At 39.1% G+C, this 22,479-nt stretch overlaps 1 protein-coding gene across 2 annotated transcripts in view; it reads left to right on the top strand.

Moving 5' to 3' along the window:
• ADAMTSL1 (ADAMTS like 1) overlaps positions 1 to 22,479 on the top strand; it is a 1,021,102-nt gene that overhangs the window by 732,913 nt on the left and 265,710 nt on the right. For both annotated transcript variants that reach the window (XM_060300968.1, XM_030840590.2), the window contains 2 exons: positions 5,720 to 5,831; positions 9,606 to 9,744. In XM_060300968.1, the coding sequence (XP_060156951.1) occupies positions 5,720 to 5,831; positions 9,606 to 9,744 (251 nt within the window). The remainder of the gene's footprint in view (positions 1 to 5,719; positions 5,832 to 9,605; positions 9,745 to 22,479) is intronic.

Raw genomic sequence — 22,479 nt, forward strand, 5'->3', positions numbered from 1 at the left:
TATGGTATCTGCCCTCTCCTAGCTCATAATGCCATTTGACAGATAAAACACTGAATAGGAAATTTTGAAATAGTGGTGCATATCATTAAGTACCAAATTTAAATGGATAGTAAAAGCTATAGATGCTTGCTACAAGCTAATGTGATGAACACACACTTTGTGAGACTTGGGCGTCCTGTGAATCTCAGGTAGGATTGAAATCACCGACTCTTTTCTCCGGTGGAGGCTGAGCTTTGGCAAATGTTTAATTCCCAGTTGATTTCACCGTGCCACTCAGCCTGTCTCTAGATGGACCCCATACTGGTCAACCTATGTTCATACAAAGGGAAAATCATTGTTGTAAGCCAGACATTCTAGAGCGGAAAAGTCTAAATTAACTATAGGGAAAAAAGAAGCATGTAATAAATAGTGATTTCATTCCCCCAATAAACATGCTCCTTTATGCTAATCGATTCCAAGAGTTTAGGACTGAGCTGATTACAATACCCTGCACTTCTTGTTCGTTTTCACACATTGTTCTACAAGTGCAACAGCTAGGTTTAAGATACAGAGTCAGAGAACCAACCCCTCACCTTTCTGTGATGCTGAGAGAGGCAGACCCCTGCCCAATCCTAGCCCCGCTGGCTCCACTCTGCTCATTTCTTTTCTGCCCTCCTTCTGCATCGCAGCACTGAGACAGTCCTTCTCTTACCGAGTCTAAGCTCTCTTTTTGCCACACAACAGGCCAATAAATCAGGAGACGAGGTGCCAAGGCAAGGAATACAACTTTATTCGGAAAGCCGGCAGACAGAGAAGATGGCAGACTAGTGTCTCTGAAGAACCATCTTATCGGGGGTCTGGATGCCAGTTTCTTTAATAGAACAGAGAGGGGGAGGAGGTGGGGAAGTAAAGTAAAAAGGCCATAAGTTTTGCAGATATCTCCTGAAATGGCCAGCCTCGGGGAGGGGATGTGTTAATTCCTTCTTTCTTGCAGCCATTCACAGGTAGACGGGGTCAGGATGTTTCCCTGAACAAAGGCACTTTGGTTTAACATTCAGGCAGAGGGGCAGGGTTCCCCGAGGCAGGCCATTATGTACAGGCAGTATTCTTTTAGTGAGCAAAAGCAACGGGAAGCAAAGATTAAAGTAAAAGAAACAGATCCAACATGTAGTCAGATTTTGTTCTTCCCTGTAACACATCCAGTAGACTCTAGTTTGCCCTGCCTAGCATCTTCGTCCTGACACATTGCTTCCACCTCTTTGTTCCTTAGCCAACATTACACTCATTATTTCCAGAGAAACATCCCTGATCTACTGCCATACGCAAGGGCTTTGGGCAGTAAATCCATAACCAACATCTCTCATGCAACCCTGAGCCCAGGGCCTATGAGCTGAACTGCTGTATCTCCCAATATTGAGGTCTGGCATTTTAGGACGACTAGAAAACTCTATAGGAAGTGTAAAAGTAAAGTTGGGTGCTACCAATGTTTTTTTCATTATTTTTACTGAATAACCTCTAATCTTAGCATTTCCAACTGTTAACACAGTAGAAAATTGAAGTCTATGTTTTATTCCAATAATAACTAGCATTTTTATAAGCCCTTTCCGCTACACTATCCTGCCGAAAGAGATAACCTTCAAAGGAGGGTGAAAAGTACTTTGGGGTGAGGGCTGTGTTGTAACAATACTGCGTCTTTTCATAAAATTTATCAACATAATCAATTTTGTCAACAAGAAATGATTATTAACATCTTCAAGAAAACTGCAAGATGTATATAAAAAGATAACACTTCCAAGAATTTGTCACAAATAATAGTTTGCAATTCCAAAAGTGCTTGAAAGGACCGTGGTCAGTAAATAATTCATTTGGTTTTTTCATTCATGCATTCATTTATTCAATTGTTTGGACACCTACTATGTGCTAAACATTGTAGATGATGCTGAAGGAAGAGCAATAAGCAAGATAAGTGATACTTGCCTTCGTGGAGTTTACAGAATAAGGAAGAGAAAGGCAAGAGAGTAACAACTGTATCAATATTAAGTATTTGTAACCACCTAAATGCTAATAAGAAAGATATGATTATTGTTGCATATTCTTCAAAGCCCACAAAAGCATTTAAAAATATTTTTACAGTTTTTTGATGATTTGCTATCACCATCTGCCACCAGAACAGCCCCAAATTAAAATATAGGAGACTGAGGCTTTTAATAAACAGATTCCCCTCTTTTCCATTTTATTCCCTCCCTAGCAGGCATACTGATTTATTTCCACCATTTCCAAGCCTTCCCAAGTCGCGGCATCCCTGGCTGCCCTAAGAGCAGGTGACCAAGTTGAATACCATTGTGGGTCCGGGCGTCCCAGCTCAGTGACTCACAGTGGTGGGTCTGCCCACAGCTCCCTTTTGTCCACCTCTCCTCATGCCAGAGCAGCAACTTAACTGCCGGCAAGGCGGGTTGAGAGAACCCTGCCTGCCCGCTGCCCTGCCAGTCCTTCTGGGGCGAAAGTTTCTACGACATTCGAAAGAGAAAGGAACCTAGTTGGCGAACATCCCAAGGCTCACAAGTTACCCTTTTCCCCACTGAGAAGGAAAAGTATGGCATTTCATAGTGCTTCATCTGCAAGAGCCTATGTGTGCTTGATGTCTTTTGTGAGTTTGAAATCTCTCCTTGTTTCCTTTGATTTTATGTGGACTTAAAACTTACCAGTTATCCAAGCACATATTTGTACGCCCTGCAGCTCTACCATGACAGCGTGATCAACTTATGGAAAGTGACCAGTTTTGTCTTCTCCTTTACTTTCAATGTGAGAAGTTATTATATAGAGTTAGAAACACTGAACCATTATAATTATAGGAAGAAAAACTTGGTTTGGAACATTCTTTTTCCTTATTAACTTGAAGAGGTCAAAATTACATACGCCAGATGGTTTAGTTCCCTAAAACCAAATTCTAATGTGTCAAACTGAAGCTTTCAATGTACATTTGAGAACCCAAATCTGATGTTTGAGGATTTAAGGTTTTTGAAGCTCCAGACCTAATGATAAAAAGAGTCCCAGCAGCCCAGAATTAATAAAACCAGGAAAAAGGAACACGGTGGTTCATCTCTGTAAGCAACAATTTAGGCCATCAAAGTTAGGCATCCAGTTAGCCTCTTCTTTTTTTTTTTTTTTTTAATATTTTTTCTACTCTAAAATGTAAATGTAAAATTAAGAAGATACTGAGAAGAGTTACAAGGATACCACTAAAGATAAATGTCTACATCTTCACAACAGTGATAGGATTGCTTGGTACCTAGAATGGCAGCTTTAGAGACAGGCAGACCTGCATTCAAATCCCTGCTCTGCTGGTTCCTTGCTGTGTTGCCTTGAGCTAGTCACCTAACCCCTGTGAGCCTCATTTTTTTCATTGTAAATGTGGATGATAATGCAGAGTAGTTTTAAGATTCAATTTAATATAAATAAAATGTTCCCTGCACACGGTAGGAATGTAGTAAGTACTGGTTGTTGTGGTAGTTGTAGCTGTTCTTATTAAAAGAAGGCAACTATTGAGAAGGGAGAGGCAGGAGTGCTTTCAGGGCGGAAGGAACCAAGCAAAATTATGAGATCAGAGATTTGGATACACCATAATTGGTTTCATCTGTTTGAAATAAGATGTCCGTGTTCTTTCCAGTCTCTTTTCAAATCTAGGCATAGAGTCTCTGCATTTGTGGTCATTGTGCATCATTTCATTGAACTCATTGAGAACAATATTCTTTCTAAGCTGCTTGTATTCTTTCCTTCAACATGGTATTTACTAACACTCCCTCTTGACGCTAAAACTCCTTGACATTCATGCCTTTCTCTTTGGGCATGTGGTGGTTTTCTTGGTAATTCCCAGGGAGCTGAAGAAAGGACCTGCTCCATTTTTGGCCTCTTTAAGCAGACCAGAAGATAAGCCGGACCCTGTAGATATTCTAGAACAATGTTTCTCCAAGTATTTGGATGTCATATCCTCCTCATTTTGATTCCCGCACCCCCCTGCTAACACACACACGCTTTCTTAGGGCTTAGTTTAATTTCTAGCATCCCAAAAGGGACCTCTGCAAAATAATCTGTCTCTCCAGATCTAAACAAATTTTCTGGCCTTTTTATTTTTAATGGAGCTTGTGTTCAAATGAGAGTCCTCTTCTAATAGCTTTCCAGCATGACAATCACACATCCCAAAAGAGCAATCGGCTTTTGTGAGCTTACAAAAAAAAAAGCTTTCCAAAGAATGTGATTAATACTACCTCCCTCAGCAAGCAATTAGATATCCTGTGTCTGACACATAGGACTGAAAAATATTAATCTGTAGGCCATGCTCCCCTTTTGTGAAAGACACTGTATTGCTTCAGCTGTTGTTGCTTTAAAGTAGGGAATTGTATCACTGTTTATTCTAATTAGGAGAGACCTGGATGCTCCGTGGGTCAGAATCCTAGCATAATATGAGATATTCTGTAGCTTTTCTCTCTTCTTTCTCCTTTGCAGCGCTTCCAGATTTTCTGAGGAACGTTTCATATTCTTATCCCAATGCCAAAAACCGAGCTAGGGTTTAGCACCTGTTCCTTCGGTGTTCCTATTTCCGTCTGCACCCTAGGTATTTAATCCAGTTTTTAAACTCAGTAGCAAAAAAAAAAAAAAAAGGCTATCTTTTTAAAAAAATCTGAAGCCCAAATCCATCAATTTCTTCTAGATAAAGGGGAGTTGGAACAGTGCTAAGGCTTGAAAACATTAACAAAGACTTAGGCCACATGACTCTGCTGACTGTTGCTTCTCTAATTGCTGTGATGGAGTTGGAGCTGTCCATGGAACTTCCTTTAGTATAAGAAATAGCCCGAGCCTCGCCCTTGCCCAACTGTCTAAATGTTGTATGACGTCATTCCGTCTTTGTAAAAGCAAGGCGTTGTTCCTGCTGGATACTTTTCCTTCTCTTTCAGGTTGAGTTTGTTTCCTCAATCTTTTACTTTTAAACTGTTAAAGAATTATTGCCTCACATTCCTCCCTTTTACAAAACAAAGGAGCTGTAATTTCCATAAACACATGTTTTATTTGAAGTAAATGCTTTTATCATGTAAGTTGGTGTTTTTCAAACTTTGATTTTTGGACTGTCTACATTTGAATTGCCTGGATCTCTGGGCTGGAACCCACGAATTTGCATTTTAGCGAGCTTCCCATTGGTAACTTTGCACATTAAGATATGTGAATCACTAAATTGCCAGGAAACTCCAAGTATGTCTCTGAGTGGGAAGGGCTCCTTAATTCTTTAACTCTTTATTTCTCTTAACCAATGACAGTACCTTTAAATTTTTTGCAGCGTATTGCATTTATAATTTTCTTAGAACAAGCTGTCTATTTCTGAACCTACATTGAAAAATCCATATAATTTTACCTGTCATACCAGAGAGGTTGGAAATAAAAGAGGGTGAGGGAATGGAATAAGTGGCTTGGGATACAGTCCTGCTAGCATCACGAGTTGAGACGTTGCCATTCCTTGTCCTGTGGTGACAGAACTGAGAAGGTGATGATAGTGATGGTTTGTGCCAGGACCGTTTGCTGGTTAGATGGTAAGATGGGTGATACTGCCATTGCCCCTTCTCTCCCAGTGCTGTCCTGGACACAGCCTGAGGCCATCATTACTACCACACGTCCTTGTCCAAGCTGCAAGGAGCCCAGAGGGCACCCCTCTGTCACATTAGTTCCTCTGCTTTGCCATTGTCTCCTGCAGATCCGCAACTCGGGGCCCGCAGACAGTACAGTCCAGTTCATCTTCTATCAGCCTATCATCCACCGATGGAGGGAGACGGATTTCTTTCCTTGCTCAGCAACCTGTGGAGGAGGTAATGGTGCTCACTTAGTCTAGGAGCTCTTGGCGTCTCTGAGGCAGGACTCAGCTGTGATACAAATAGTCACTTCGGCATATGGAAGTGCTGGGTGCGTCAGATTCTTTCTTCTCAGTGAGGCCAAATCCTGAAGCCTTCCTGTAAGGCAGATACCTCAGTGTAGATGCCCCAGGAACGTTTTCTGTCTGTAGAGCCCCATCAGAGGAAATGGTCTTTCCTCCTTTCCTTGATTCGTGGAAGTCCAGGACGAGCTGTGTCGTACCCAGGCAACAGCTTGGTCTAGAGGTGATTCTATTCATTTGAGAACAAACTACTCTGGTCGAATGAACTTATCTATTAAGAAATCAAGTGAAGAGTGTTTATCAGGCCTTCTACATAGCATGATGTATCCAAGGAGAATCAGAGATTAATTAAACAGTTTATTACCAGAAAAAAAAATCACTGCACCATAGACTTAGGCTCCGTTATTTGTCAGCTCTACCCTGTCATCCATACAGTAAAAAGAATGCCACTTGACTTATTTATACATGAAAACACACCTCTCCTGAAAAGTCACCAGACAAATTCCCATCTCTGCTCCATCGTGTCTGTAACATGAACAGCATTTTGCGTTACTGGAAAAGGTCCCCCGCACCTTTAATAATTACTACAATGGCTACAGAATAATTTCCATGAATTATTTTATAAGAATTTATTTAACCATATCCCTCTAGAAGATCATTCAGTTCATTTAAACTTCTCTATTATAATGTAATGAATAACTTAATACCTAAGTATTTTTCTCCTTTCAAATTATTTCCTTGGACTAAATTCACAAGAGTGAGTTGCAGAATTTTTGTGGCTATATTACCAAAATTCTTTCCAGAAGGGTAATAAGCAGTCTATGAATATTTTAGTCTCATTGCTAACTGAGCCAGTATTTGTGGACTATCACTTTTTTAAAAGTTTTGGTAATTTAATGGGTATAAATTTTATGTATATTCCTTTAAAAATGAGCATATGAAATAAATTGTAGCTGCAGCTTCATGGACGCCTGTTCATTGACTCACTTTAAGTAGCTAATCCACATAGGTATCACTATATTATTTTGATAAGAGAAAAGAAGGATATTACCTCAAAATGGAGACAAATGATTATCCATTAATTTTCATAAAACAATAAGAATATATGATATAATTCATCTTCAGCTGTGTTACCTGTGTCTGCATCATGTGAACAAACTGTTGAAAAGGAGGTTCTATAGAGCATTGTTCAATTTTACCTTAAAAGCACTTAGTCAAAAATGAGTGCTTTCACTTGGTTGTTACATAACGATTAATTCAACATTTTAAGCATTTCAGTAAAATAGTGTTTCCAGTTGCTCTATCTGTGCTGAATGGAAAATCACTTTGCTAAAAAATAAAGTGCCAATTACTTTGATATTTATGGGAATATGTTGTTTTGATACACCTATTAATGACTAACACAGGAAGCAGTTTTGAAAAAAGAAGTCTAAGGAAGTATTTTTTTTTTCTTTTCTTTTTAAATAAAAAACATGTTCTGTGAGAAGTAGCAATTCAGTAAGAGGCCTGCTGCGTCAGTTTCACATAGAGCTGCTGTTGGCATATAATTTCAGTAACGTTGATAATGGCTTGCTATATAATAAGGCAATTAATGTTAGATTCATATACAAGCCAACCTCTTTGGGCTTTATTTTCCTCACATCTAAGTGAAGAATTAGAACCATCAGTAGTTCTCAAATGTGCTGAGCTATCAAACGCTTTCTTCAAAGGAAATCTTACTAGGGAGCCAGATAAAGGAACACTGTTCAGAGTGAAGACCTGAAAGATGTAGAAACCAGCCTTCCGCACGTTTCATGGACCACAGTTTGAAAATTGCTGAAGAAATGATCTTTAAATTCCTTCATATGTTTCTGGTTCCACATTCAACTAGCCGAGCATTTCGCTAAGTGTAAAGAATTGCTACTCCAAATACCCTGTGAAACTTTAGAAAACACAATTATCTGACCATTTTGCTCCTTTATTTCATTTGTGTTTTAAGTTTTCATTTCACACACACTGGAAGAGCTTCCCAGCCACATTTTTAGCTGACAAATTACAATTTTTAAAACTCATAATCTCACATTTAGTGTTTACTTACTGCTTGTGCCCACATTTTACTACCTGATAAATTCTGTCCTTGAGTAGAAATTATTTTCTGGAAATTTATAAAATAATTAGCTTGTCATCAAATTATCTGCTTTAAGTATAATGCAATTGAAAAACAAAAGTATATTTACTTATGTAAAATACCATTTTGCTTTTTGATTTTCTTATAAGACAAAAACTTAAATGGAACATGTGTTCTTAGCCATTACTTTCCATGCTTTTCATCTTTACAGTAAAATTGTTAAAAGGTCTTTTTTTAGGTCTTTAGTGAACAATTAATTTTTGTGGGTGGTCTGACAACACAGCTTCAAGTCAGGAAAGCTGGTTTGGAAGCCTCCTTCTGATCTCCTAAAATCTTTTGCAGGACTTTTAACGACTCTAAATCTGACTTTCTAACACTTATTTAGCAATAACAATATTCAACCACTGCCCATGGGGAATATATTTTGGAGTTGATTAGGGTTAGAATGATACAAAAGGCCTAATTTTTTTAAAAAAATACTCTATATACATTTATTTTTCACCCCAAGAATCTAAGTCCTCATCACCATCCCACCAGAAATCCACAGGACAAGAAAGAGGTAGGTAGGAAAGGTAAAACATACTATGAGTAGAATTAAGTATTACTGAGCAACACTATTTTTAAATAAATAAATAAATAAAGAGAATTCTCTAAAGAGTGGAAATTTGTGCATGGAAATCAAGAAATATTGGCTAGAGGGCTTCCCTGGTGGCGCAGTGGTTGAGAGTCCGCCTGCCGATGCAGGGGAAACGGGTTCGAGCCCCGGTCCGGGAAGATCCCGCATGCTGCGGAGCGGCTGGGCCCGTGAGCCATGGCCGCTGAGCCTGCGCGTCCAGAGCCTGTGCTCTGCAATGGGAGAGGCCACGACAGTGAGAGGCCCGCGTACCACAAAAAAAAAAAAAAGTAAAAAAAAAAAAGAAATATTGGCTAGAGAATTAAAGAGAAGTGATAGAGGACTTTGAAACAAAAATTGAACAGTACGAGGTATTTTCTTAGTTGTGTAGGGAAACTTGAGATTTATGATGGTCTTAGTCATCCACTTACTCAGCTTAACCCATTCAGGTTGAATTTAGGCAAAGAAGAAAAAAAAAGTTTCCAGGCAGCTAGCAGTACCCAATCCTATGTCATGTCCCATGGTCACCCGCTGACCAAGAGGAGTGGTGTTGGGGGTTATTTTTTTTAATTTGGGAGTTTATTCTCCCTGAGGCCCCAGGTACGAGGGAGGCAATTTTGCATGCTTGCATGAGATGGTTAGTAAATAAACACTGATGACCTTTTTTGGATACAGAATTCTGTGTTAGACTGTTAGATTATACAAAAGAAATGAATAAGAATAGTACTTACAACAGTCTTATAATCTAGCTATGCGCTTATGTAGTTCAAGCCCTATGGTATAATTTAATTATTAAAATTCAAGTGGAAAAACACAGTTTTTGAGGCCTGCAAAAATTAACAAGCCTTCCATTTATCCGTCTTTGGTCCTGGAAATGACTGGAGCGTTGGGGAAGAATTTTCATTAATATGAGATGGCCAGAAAAGCCTAAGGGAATATATTGCATTGATGTGTGCATTGAAATTTGCCTGAATGGTTTGATACCGCAGGTTACCAGCTGACATCGGCTGAGTGTTACGATCTTCGGAGTAACCGAGTGGTTGCTGACCAATACTGTCACTATTACCCCGAGAACATCAAACCCAAGCCCAAGCTTCAGGAGTGCAACCTGGATCCTTGTCCAGCCAGGTCAGTCACATTTACCAGTTTATTTACCATAAACATAAATCAAGTTCAAATAAGCTTCTTAAAAGCTGGTTCATCAAAAATAAAATGAAATTAAAAATAAATAAGTGCTGCCGTCCAGTGTCCGTTCCTAGTCACGTGTTATTAGAACCCATGCCCCTCACTCTTGCTACTGTAAGATGCCATCTCAGGGTCTATAGGTTTTCCATTGGTAAAGCTACAGGTAAAGCACTCTGCAGAGTCATTTTCTCTTCTGATTTTGTTTCACTCTGGTTACTTGTTTCTGACCTTAACAAACGTGATGGTACAATGTTCTCAGGATTCTTTGCATTTTCACCCTGTCACCTGATCAGTGAGATGATCAGAGCCGACCATATTTCAGGGTCACAGCTGACCCATTTTAGCCTATGGTGGGCCACACCGATTAACCAGAATCAAAACCAGCCTTAGAACAGTTCTTCCACATTTAAATAAACTCAGCCTTTGTTGAAGAGAAAGCAGGACTTATTTCTACCAGTCAGATTCTTTTTTAAAGGTCTTTTTAATTAGGAGCCTTAAAGAGACACTTGACACTTTCACCTATGTTTGCTTTGGGGAAACCATAATTGACCCTCAATTATTTGCAGGATCAAGAATCAGACTGATGAATGAAATATCTCAGATGATGAGTAGTCATAGAAGTGCAGGTCAAGAATCTTTTCATGGGTGTAATATTTGCCTTTTTAGTTGCAACACTACCTGGTAATTTTATTAACTTGGCTTATTCATCCTCAACACGTGAGAGAGGATATATGAAAACTCTTATCCTACAAAACTCATCATGAAGACCAAAAGATAGAGAATCCTTTCCAGGACCCTTGGATTTCTGAGAAACATCTCAATGGTATTTTTTAAATCATAGTTTATTAACTATATATTCATAAAACAAAACTTTGAATAGGTAAAATACTACATGAGCCATGTGGCTGAAACTCACTCTATTTTTGAATTGTAGGCAATGCAGTTTTAGTTTTTGTTTTCTGCTGTTACCTTTTAAAAGTGTATTTTCTTGTACTCTTTCTGCCTCACATTCAGGAATTCTAAGTTCTACAGGTGACGTGAAATTGCTATTATTAACTTACTCATAGGCACCACATTACCTAGCTGATAAAAGTGAACTCAGAATAACAGGTTTTCATTACAGAAACAGACGAGTAGATATTTTATAAATATATAATTCAGGTGAAGTTTAATTTTGCTTCATATTACACCAGATAACTATGTATTAAAGATTGGATACGGTATAAAACCAAATGAGGTGTTAAAATTTTGCTTGGACCTCTTTATTCTGGAAATATTAAGGGTATGAGGTATTTTTAGCCAAGATAATTCTAACTCATGCAATTCAACCCTAGTTTAAAATTATTTTACTTATTATACGTCTTTATCCATACCTATGCCAGGAAGACCAGTGCATAAAAAGCATAATTATCCCAATTCAAACAGGTTGACTCAGCCATAGAGCAACTTTGAAGGTCTTATACACAGTCCTATGAAAATTTATGTGTGTATTTCTAGGAGAAATGACGAATTCACTTCCCACAACTGCCTTAAGCTTTTCCCTCACTCAGAAAAAACTTCAGTGAAGAGATGGCCATGAAAAACAGTTGTGAAGTGAAAGCATTTTGTTAACACTTTTAAGAAATACGTTTCTAATCAGTAAATAATTTACTCATTTTTTTTCTGGCTTCTGATTTTCACCTATCTTTTCTGTTGGAGTAATATTTTTGGCCTATTTCTTATTATTCAAAAGCAAAAGGCCATCCTACATGAAAGAAGTTTGTGAAATGTATCTTTTTTCTATGTCTATGTTATTTTAAAACATCTAATACAGCACATGTATAAATGTTGGGACAGGTGGCTATTAAAAAAGAGAGAGAGAAAAGGAGACAAAAAATAAGTTAGAAGCAAATGTCAGGAAGCTGCTTTTTTATTACAGAGGTAATTAAAGAAAGCTGTAAAAATTAAGAGCAGTAGAAGAGGTTTAAGAGGAAACTGCTTTAGGAAATGTAGATATGCTAGTCTGAGGTTAAGATACTTCGGGATTGCTGTGAAATTCACTGAACTCATTTGCATATCCAGGATCAAAGCAACCTTCCTGAGTTCCTAGAGAAAATAAGAAGTCATAGTCTGAGAAAAGGAGATGAAGAGACTCGATAAAATAGGTCTGCCCTCTCATCAGACACAGCAGAATCAAACCCCCAAGGAACTGTTTTCTAACTACAGATTTAACTGTCTAATAGTAAAATCAAGAGTGACATGGTGACATTAAACAACACCTTTGCACCCAAACCTAGAAGCCCCTAAAAGGGAAAACACAAGAGGTATTGTTTAGAACAAAGTCACATATTTTGGAATTTCAAAAGAAATTTATTTTATGTAGCCATTGAGATAGTTCTTCACTTTTCCTGTATTAGACTATGGTTTTGGGCCGATTATTTGAAAGCAAAATCCCATTTAGATAGCCATGTTCATTCCCTGTCGAGATTGTGAAGTACCATGGACAGCAAAAAAGGCACTAAATAAGTCTGTATCCCTGGGTTTATTATTTTACCCTTCTGGGCCTTAGTTTTCTCACCCACTAGTGGAAGTGAGAGGGTTATTTGTTGCATTAAATTAGTGGTTTTCCAACTGTGCCTATAGAAGTTGTTGTTCCGTGGAGTTGCTTCATTAAATTTCAGTTTATATATTTTGAAGTATCTTTAAACAATAACTCACAAAAAGTATACTCAAACATAAACGAATTGTTAACTTGGTCAAGCTAAGCTAAAATTAAAAATTGTTGTAACAATAGTAAAATTATTTCACTACCAAAGGAAATACTTTTTGCCCTCATTGTTAAGTTCCGTGATTATGTCTGTTTAATTAAAAAATAAATATCTGAAGATTGTAACGTGAGCTATAAAAATTGTCACCATTAGCAACTACTTCTCTGAGATAAGAATTTTCTCATTACTACACACCTAAAACCAAAACAAATCAGAAATAAACTGGATGTGATAACCGTTAGCCATAATCCTTGATACCCAATTTTTCTGTTTACCAAAATAGCCTCACTGTTCTCATTAATTTGCTGTATAATAATTTGAACTAATGAATGACATCACTTACTCATTTCACTCACCAACAGCATCCATAGGTTTCTATGGTTGTGGCTGGATTCGTCTAGTGGTTCTTGGGACTAAAGAGATTGTTGACATCTAGCCTATTCTTTCCAAAATAATTTTCATGTTTTCATGGCTTTTTTCTGATTCTTCATGCTAACTCAGAAATGTTGGTAAGTTAAAAGACTATAATGAAAATGATAAAATTCACTAAAAATCTCCAGTGCCCACAGATTATCACTATTAATGCTTTTGCTATATCTCTTTCCAGTTTTGTCTATAGCTCATACATAGGTAAAATCATTCTGTATATAATAGACACGTGGAATTCAATGACTTAGCATTCTCGTTTTCCACTCTTCTAAAGCAAGCCTGAAATGAATATCCATGACATGTAGTAAGTTGACATTTCCTGAGACAGGAATTTGAGTTCCTTTCACTACAAGACCAACAAGTGAGCTTACCTGGTGGCCAGATGTTCCATCCCAAGAAAGCTGTATTGCTCTCTACTGATGGCATTTATGCAGTTATTTTTATGACATGACAAAATTCTTTGTTTCCAGGCCAAAAGCGGTCTCAGAAAAGAAGCTAAAACAATGCTTATAATGGGACAGGAGAGAAAGTGAAGTTTAAAATTTAATAACTTTTAGCTAAAATTGAGAATATTTCTCACAGGTGCCTCAGAGCTATGTTATCACTAGTCCCATCACACACCCTATACAGAGTATAGTATATGTTCTGGTGGTGGTCCCAACTTGGGCACACCCAGAAGTCCGGAGGCATGGCCCTTTTGGATATCAGAGATCTGGACATGTTTAACGTGTTTTCTGCTTCATTGATTTAACACTATGGTAGCTAAGACACTTGGAATCTTATCAAATGTAAAATCCTCCTCGTGCCTGCCATGCTATAATCATAGCTTCTGTTTTACACGAGGGGAAATTATTTTTTTTAACACAGTACCTGGTGATTGGTGCAATGGTTTGTGTCATCATTGCTTCTTGGATGAAGGGTAAAGTCTATCATGTGGCCAGAAAGCCTCCAAATGTATACCTGTGGTTCAGCAACAACTAAAAAGGCATAGTTTTAGTTCAGCTAATAAGCACCTTATGTTTTCAGAGTGTCTTTCAATGTAAAAAAGGCTACATTTGGCCTTACGTAACTCAGTCTAGGAGACTGGTAAGACTGGTAAGGCTGTCTGGGGGGAATTGTGCAAGACATTATTTGTGAGAAGATCAGAGAACCACCTTTTCAGGTTATTTTTGGTTTGTCTTGGGGGGGGGGGGTTTGGCACAGACCTCTGCTTTTCTCTCCAAGGCAGTAATGAAGGGGGCTTAAATTGGCAAAGGTTGGAGAAGCAAAAAAAGCTCTCACTCATCACACTATCATGGTCACAATCATTAGCCAACAAATCTGTTTTTTGCTGAAACTCCATACAGATTCCCCCTTCCCTCAAGGAATTCAGAGCAGCAGTCCTAAGCAAATGCCCAAACTTGTATGCCCCAAGTGGCAGTTCTTTTGAGTTCAAGTGGACTTATTTTGTCCAGCACCATTTAATTTGACAGCAAATTGCATAAGTCATCCCTGGCCATGGGACCGAAGTGTGAACAAAATCTCAGAACTGAATCCTAATGCAACTTGAATCCTAATGCAAGAGAAATAATCTCCACCGTGAGTGACAGCATGCACAGTGGACCTATAAAACCCAGTCACGCTAACTTGGTGACCAGCTAGTCCAGTGGTGATGCAGTGATTATCACTATACCATGGTGATTTAGGAGGGGAGCTTTGGAACAACATAGCCTGGCTTGGGATCCTGGCTCTGTCACTTACTGGTTTGGGTAGCCTTCGGCAAATTCCTTGTTCTCACTAAGCCTCAGTTTTGTCATCCTCCAAAGTAAGGATAATAGCTACTTACTTCGTAGAGCTGTCATGAGGAATAAAGGGTGTAATACATTTAAAGAGCTTAGCAGCGTGCCTGACACGATAAGCACTCAATAAATGTGAGTGGCTGCAGCTGTTATGACTAAGATCACCGGTACGATAATGTTGATGTGACTTCAGAGAAACTCCTAGACTCTCCAGAAATCAGCTATCTCCTCCATGAAAGGACTTGGAACTCTAAAATTTCATATGGGTCTTCTAGAGAGGTAGCTCTCTATTTGCTGTTTTCACAACAGGAAACATAAATTCCTAGGAAATTCCTTCAGGAAAGCAAATCACGTTTATCAGATTTTTATAAAATCATGATCGTGAAAAATTAAGATAATTAGCAACTTGTAAAATCCCCACTTAACCAGCTATGAGACACTGCCATTCAATCTGCATGGGGTTTATGCCATGTCCGTCTCCAAAAAAGGAGAACTCAATGTAAGGGCTAGAACATGGTTTTCTCAGTTGGGAGTTAAAGTATAATGAAATGTTTTCCTAGTCACGAAGCTCTGTTTGTTTTATAAAAGTAGGTAAATTACTTAGAAAAGTAACAACTTCCTTCTTTTTGCTCAACCTCATTTAAATATACTACTTTAAGTAGCTAATGAATAAGCGACAAAAAATACCATCGTAAAATCCCATTTGCACTTTCATGCATTTATGATGAGATGGATAAAGCAGAGTTCTGATGTTTTTTAGAATGCATGGTCGTACCCTTCCCAAGTTTATAGACCTACCACACAGTATCAGACAGTCAGCTCTAACTCAGTTATGGGACAATTCTGTTCTTCCACCAAGCCAGTTCATCACTAATAATAATGATCACTTCATATATTACATTTTAAAGTTTTTAAAAGTGTAAATATATGCAATCTTTTAATTAACTTGTGAGTTAATAGGACAGATATTATCATCATCCTCATTTTTTACTTCAATTTTTCAATTTGACTTTACCAGCTAAGTAGCTTCTTTACTTAATTTCTCTAGGCCTTAGTCTTGCCGTCTGTCCAATGAGTATAGTATTCCTGTCAGACAGGAACCATAGAGAGTACATGAGATGGTGCACGTAAAGCTCTCAGCAAGATGCCAAGCGCTCGATGCAAGTCAGCTATCGTTATTGAGAACCAACCCTATAACATGACTGGCCCAATGTTACTGCTGTTTGAAGTTTCTACAGTGCTTTCACATCTGTTATCTCAATCCAGTTTTACCTTCCCCAGGAGGTTAGCAAGACAGGGCTTATCATCTATATTTACAGATGAAAATACTGAAGCCCAGAGGAGTTATGCGATCTGCACCAAGTCAGGGCAGGCAGGAGCTGGGTCATGGACCTAAGTGCCTCCGCTTCCAGAGCAGCTCCTATGCTACATAAACTCAGGTCACCTGCCCCCGTGTCATCATATCCTACAGGTACCCTTGTTCTGCATGATGCCTGCAGCAACCTGTGCGATCTGGTTTAAACCCACCATACACCTCCACAGCCAGCACAGAACTGCCAACCATATCAATGCAAAGTTTGGTGCCCTGGATCTCTGAATTGACCACAGACCTGGGTTAAGCATGCCTTTTTCATGTAAACGTAAATACTGATGTTTACTCAAATCAAACAATGACCAAATCATTTGGAACAGTACAGGAAAAGCTAACCAAAGCCCAAGGAAATATTAGTCCCATTTACTTAAAAGCAGTTCAGAAATTGCATTCATTAATATCAGCAATGTTTAACCACAGAAATATAGATATAAGGAAATTATGATATTTTGGATCAAATGATCAAAAACTCTCCAGTAGTTGGTTTTATAGCAGAAAATGAATATGTATCTTTAAAATGTTTTCAAATCCTAGACAATGAAGCAGGGTTTTTTTGGTCTGATTTCTGAAAGATAAATGAATGTTGCCTAGCAGCTACTGTGTTTTAAAAAAAATTGTAACCTATTTACAGAATATTTCCTCATTTGCTGGATGTCCAACTTGCCTCTTTAAATGATAGGGAAACCTACGGTGTTTTGTAAAGTCATCAAGTTTTAAAATAGGAGAGCTTTTGAGATGATTACCTAGTTCAGTGGTTTTCAATCTGTGGTCCACAGAACTCTGAGTTCTGCCCTTAGCAGCCACTAGGAAGGGGACAGATAAGATAGAGCTCCATGAGATGGGTTTCCAGGCACCCATTCTTACTTCATCTTAAAACTCCTGATTTCATCCAATACTTAGATTTTGCAGAAGACCAACACAGAGGTCCAAATGCAGTGCACTCAAGGTCACACAGAAAGAGAGTTGGCAGAGAGAACAGTCCTTCCATCTCCCAAGTCCTCAGGGGGTCCTTGTCCTCATTATGCTATAATCCTTTGTGCTCTGCCACTCATGAAAAAGCATGGCTTCCCTGGTGGCGCAGTGGTAGAGAGTCCGCCTGCCAATGCAGGGGACACGAGTTCGTGCCCCGGTCCGGGAAGATCCCACATGCCGCGGAGTGGCTGGACCCGTGAGCCATGGCCGCTGAGCCTGCGCATCCGGAGCCTGTGCTCCACAAAGGGAGAGGCCACAACAGTAAGAGACTCACGTACAGCAAAAAAAAAAAAAAAAAAAAAAATCAATTTTAGAACAAGCAAATGGTTGAGTCTCTGCCAACTTTTTATTACTTCTCTCCTCCCCCATTCTGAACAGTTGCTTGGGAAGAGATTGGTTTCTATTGGCCTGAAGTTGTTGAGAAAAGATGAATCACTCTCTTCTGTGCCAGAAATGCTCCCACCACCCACAATTTCATTCATTTTTTTATTGAGTACCAACCTCATGCCAAGCTCTGTGCTTGGTACCATGGCAAAGGCAAAGTAAAGCCTACGAGAGTCTGGACCACAACACTGCCCGAGGGAAGTTGAATTGTGCAGTTACAAAGCAGCATGATACCTGAAAAGACACATGGGACAGACAGGGAAGAGAAGATCTTTTAAAAAACTGTCATGGCTGTTTCTGGGAGATGCCCAGTGGAAGAGATGTAGAGCTTAGCCAAGCAGCTTTGAAGCACAGTTGCCATTAAGCTGTCCTTTCTCTGCCCCAGGTTACCCAATCACCTCTGCTTGTCAGAGCAGCCAAACTACCCTCTAAAACAGCCTGCCCCTCATACAGATGGTGGAGCTAGCAAAGGGCAAGGAGTGGGACTAAAGATGTGCACCGCGAGTGGCAGTTTGGGAGTTTTTTTAACCTTGTTCTTGTTTGTTTGCTCGCTTTCGTTCTGGATGGTAGCTTTGCTTTTGTGTCTGCACATCAATGGCATGATTTCGTTGACTCATTATTTATGAATCGCCTCTGTGCAGGGCACTGTGTTAAAAGATATAGTAAAGAACCAATACGGATTTTGTCCCATATTGTTAAACTAAAGAAAATGTATACATAGTTAAAAGATAGTATACAGTTAAAAGTGATGAGGGGAGTTAGTGCTATGGGTATTTGGAAGAGGAAGAGAGAAGTGTCTGGCTACATGCTGAGAGGGAAAATAAGGACAGGCTGTACAAGAGGTAGCACTTGATGAAGAAATTTCACTGGGTGTTATGGGCTGCATTGGGAAGTAAAGTATCTGTTGCTATGACAGCAGTGAGCAGGCTGGATTGGAGGAGACAATGCCTGAAGGCAGAGAAATCTGTTAGGAGACATGCGAAAGGGCCTAAATTCATGTCACAGAGATGTATTTGGCAGACATCACTACTGGAAGACCTCCGTGTCTGTAGGGAATACAGGAAAGAGAAGAGCAAGGATGCCCCGTGGTATCCAGCCTGGGTGGATGGGAGGATGGCAGTGCTCTGAACAGTAACAGTGATCACAGGAGAAGAAGCAGTTTGTAGGGGAAGATAATGAATTGTCTGGACCCACTGAGCTTGACATACTGAGAGTATGTCCAGCCATCAGGACGTTAGAAATGAGGTTCTGCAGCTCTGGAGAAGAGGCAAGAGGTGAGAGATGCACTGGAAGGGACCGTTGAAGCCATGAAAGTGACCCCTTATGATTCGTTTCTATTGTAAGAAGAACCCAGAACCTCGCAAATTAGGTGCTCATGAAGTTAGTTACATTAAGACTTTTCTTGGAAAGAGAGATATGTCACAAGATGTAAATTTCACACCTGAGTAGTGTGAGCCTGAAGAGGGCTTGATTTTTAAAGTCAGGGATATTGTTCTATAATAGCTTCTGACATGATTTCAGTACAAAGACTCAGTCATCTTTCAGTGACACATGGGAATTGAAGGGATAGCCTCATTTCATCCATTTATATCATGTTTCCAAATGTTTCTGTCTTTTGCTTTCTCAGACTTGAATTTTGTTTTACTTAAAAGTTCTAATTCCTGAAAACAGAGAAATATAAAAAGAAGAAAGCAAAAAAAAACCCAAAAAACATCCATAATACAAACACCAGGAATTAACAACTGTTTTGGGTCCTTTTCTAATATATTTATGTGTACACACACACACATGTATACACACACACACACACATATGTATACACATACAGACACATATATAGGCTTTACAAAAATGATTGTATAGGTGGTATATGAACACATAAGTTTTCTTAGTATTGTGGATTACATTGTCCATTCTATTTTGTATTGGATTTTTTCAGTTGACATTACATTTGAACATTTTCCATGTCATTAAATAGTTCAAAAGACTTCATGTTCATATGCTGCATAATATTTTGTTCCATGAGTTTGTCATAACATGGAAGCATTCTCCTGTCATTGGACAGTTCAGCAAGGTGTGGAGGATGATGTGCAATGTCTTTCTTCTACTTATATCACATGAGTCCAGAGTGACCCTTTCTTCATCCTCATCTTCTTCCCACCATGACCCTTGATTTGAAAGACTTCAGATGGAATCAAGTCATTGCCCAGTGTAGGAAGTGCATGAGCAGTCAGAATAGTGAAAGCAATGGAGAATGAGTAGTTTTACCCCCAAACCAACTGTTTATTACATTTCCCTTTGCGATCATTTTTAAAAATTATTTTTGCCTCCTTCCCCACTGCATGTATGTTCAGACACGTCTGAATGCATACATAAACATGTATGCACACACGTACACATAAAAATGAAGACCTAAACATGGAAAGAATTTCTTCAAGTCCCTAAATGGCATCCTTTTCCATCATTCTTCAATAGATAAACTTTGCCTAAGAAAAAGATTAAGTGTCTTAAAAGGAAGCAATGGAGAGTTAAGTTTAGGCAGTGTTGCCTGCCCCTCTGTGACAATGTGGTGAAAGGCCAGGGCCATGGCATGAACCCCAAGAGAGAGCAGAGCCCATGCACATGAATATGCATTAACAGGACTGGACAGAGCACCATTGTTTTGATATCTTTCTGTTTTCACAGGTGCCATAGAGTCATTTTATGAGTCTTCACCATGACCTATGCCACAGAAAGACAAATATAGCTATAGTTTTGCTGAATCCAGGTTTAAAGCTCCTCGTTCAAACAAAAACATGATTTCTAAATCAGTCCAATGCAAAGCCCAACATCTTGAATTCTGTAACTCCCTCTTTCATTCCCCTTCTTTTCTTCTAGCCTGTCTCCTTCAATATTACTGCCTCCATTTTAAACATCATCAGCTGATAAATCAGTTGGCAGGGATCTGTAACAGTTCGTTCGCCTGTTGAGAATGACAAATCATAGCCATAAATTTTTTCAGGAGCAGAGACAGCGATATGCATTTCTGCATTTAGGTCTGGATGTAGGCATGAGTGAAGATGCTAGGGTTCGCTAAAATACAACTGCGAAGTCAGTTGTCTGTGTTCCTTAATTAACTACCAAAGTTATTAGAAGAACTTTGGAAGGTTGGAATTCTATCAGATACAGTTCTTTTAGCAAGAAATTTTCCTTAATTACTAGGCAGAAGAATTATTGGAAAGAGATCCCATGATTCTAACCAAAGACAGGATTAACCTTTCACATCCAATTTCTTGTCAAAAGAAGGCAGAAAAGAATAGGAAGTTTCTCTGTCTTGGAAAACAGGGAGAAAAGTTTAATGCTAATATTCATCCCATTCTTGTGTTTGTTAGAGCTATGGGATTTTGAACTTCCTCAAAAGGCAGCATCCGTTTTCATGAGCATCGTTACTGAAGAGTAATGCACATACACACACCATGAAAGTTTAGTTATATAAATGAATACCTTTAGTCACACAAATAAATGAAGAAAATTTAGTCATGTAATATAAATAAGCAAATGACTACTCCAGTGTTCGTACCATTTGGGAAGAGAAATCTGTATTCAAAGATTTGTTTCTCGTTTTCTTTCAAATTTAATTTCTCTCATTTCTCCCTTACCTTTCCGTAATTTCTTCAGGAACTACCGTTTTTATTACTCCCTCTTTCCTCCTTACCGGGCATTATGTCCAGCCAGTGCTATTTTTTATCTTTCTGTTCTACAGTATACCTTGCTCATTCTACCCAAAAGCTTAGGTTTACTAGCCATATAAAAAGAACGTACTGGGCTTCCCTGGTGGCGCAGTGGTTGAGAGTCCGCCTGCCGATGCAGGGGACACGGGTTCGTGCCCCGGTCCGGGAGGATCCCGCATGCCGTGGAGCGGCTGGGCCCGTGAGCCATGGCCGCTGTGCCTGCACGTCCGGAGCCTGTGCTCCGCAGTGGGAGAGGCCCACGTACGGCAAAAAAAAAAAAAAAAAAACGTACTGTATCATCCTATGTCAGAGGATGGGATCAAAGTGAGTCTTAATGTATTTATTTAAATATAAATACAAACATGTATATTGAATACGGATATTCATCCCAGAATATCCTGGAATACATGAGTTCCATTCATCCTAGAATAGAATACATGAGTTCCTTCAATATTCAAAAGAAGGACTTGCTATCGTTCGTCAGTGGTAAAATAAGTGTCTTCTGCTCATGACCTACCATGCCTTGCTGCAGCAAATACATGACATCCGTGAACTGAGCTCTCTCTGTCTCCCACTCTTGAGGGAGAGTCTGTTGTATTAGCCCTTTTATCCGAGATTCATGAGTCATAAATCTCCCACAAACAAGGGGACTCAGCAAGAAGAAAGTCTTGCCAATTGGAGGCTTTCCTTGAAATCAGTGAGGTAGTTAGTGTACTTTATTGGCGTCCTAAAGGCCTCTGGGGACCCCCACACAGCCTATAATATCATTTCTTGTGAATCCATTAGCCATACAGCCTAAAATGTCATTTCTTATGGCTCCTTTAGTCTTTATCTCTAAATCTCACGGGTTTCCCAGAGCACCAGGTATACTAACAACAGTCAGAACAATCACAACCACCACCATAATAGCAGTTAACGCCATATCACGTTTTATAGACCACAAAAAAAGATCTTTCATCTTTATTATCACATTTTAACTGCCCTACCTTTATTTTAGTAGGGAATGCGCTTTTGTTGATCGTTGCCTACTATATTCGCTGGTTCCCCTTCCCTTTATAAAATAACCAAGCGGCTGCTTTCCAGATTTTACTAAAATCCTCGGATTTGCCAAGGGTGCATTACCTATTTGCTAACGCATGCTACATAGTGTTGTCAGGTCCCAGGTACCTACTCTTATACGTAGCTCTCTCGTTCATCAGAAGTGAGACCGTAACTGTAAAACTGCTTGGTGAGCATCTGGAAGTAACATTAATAATGATGATAATAATGACCTCATAGGATGTATA

The sequence above is a fragment of the Globicephala melas genome, chromosome 6 (assembly GCF_963455315.2).
Source record: "Globicephala melas chromosome 6, mGloMel1.2, whole genome shotgun sequence".
Taxonomy (NCBI): domain Eukaryota; kingdom Metazoa; phylum Chordata; class Mammalia; order Artiodactyla; family Delphinidae; genus Globicephala; species Globicephala melas.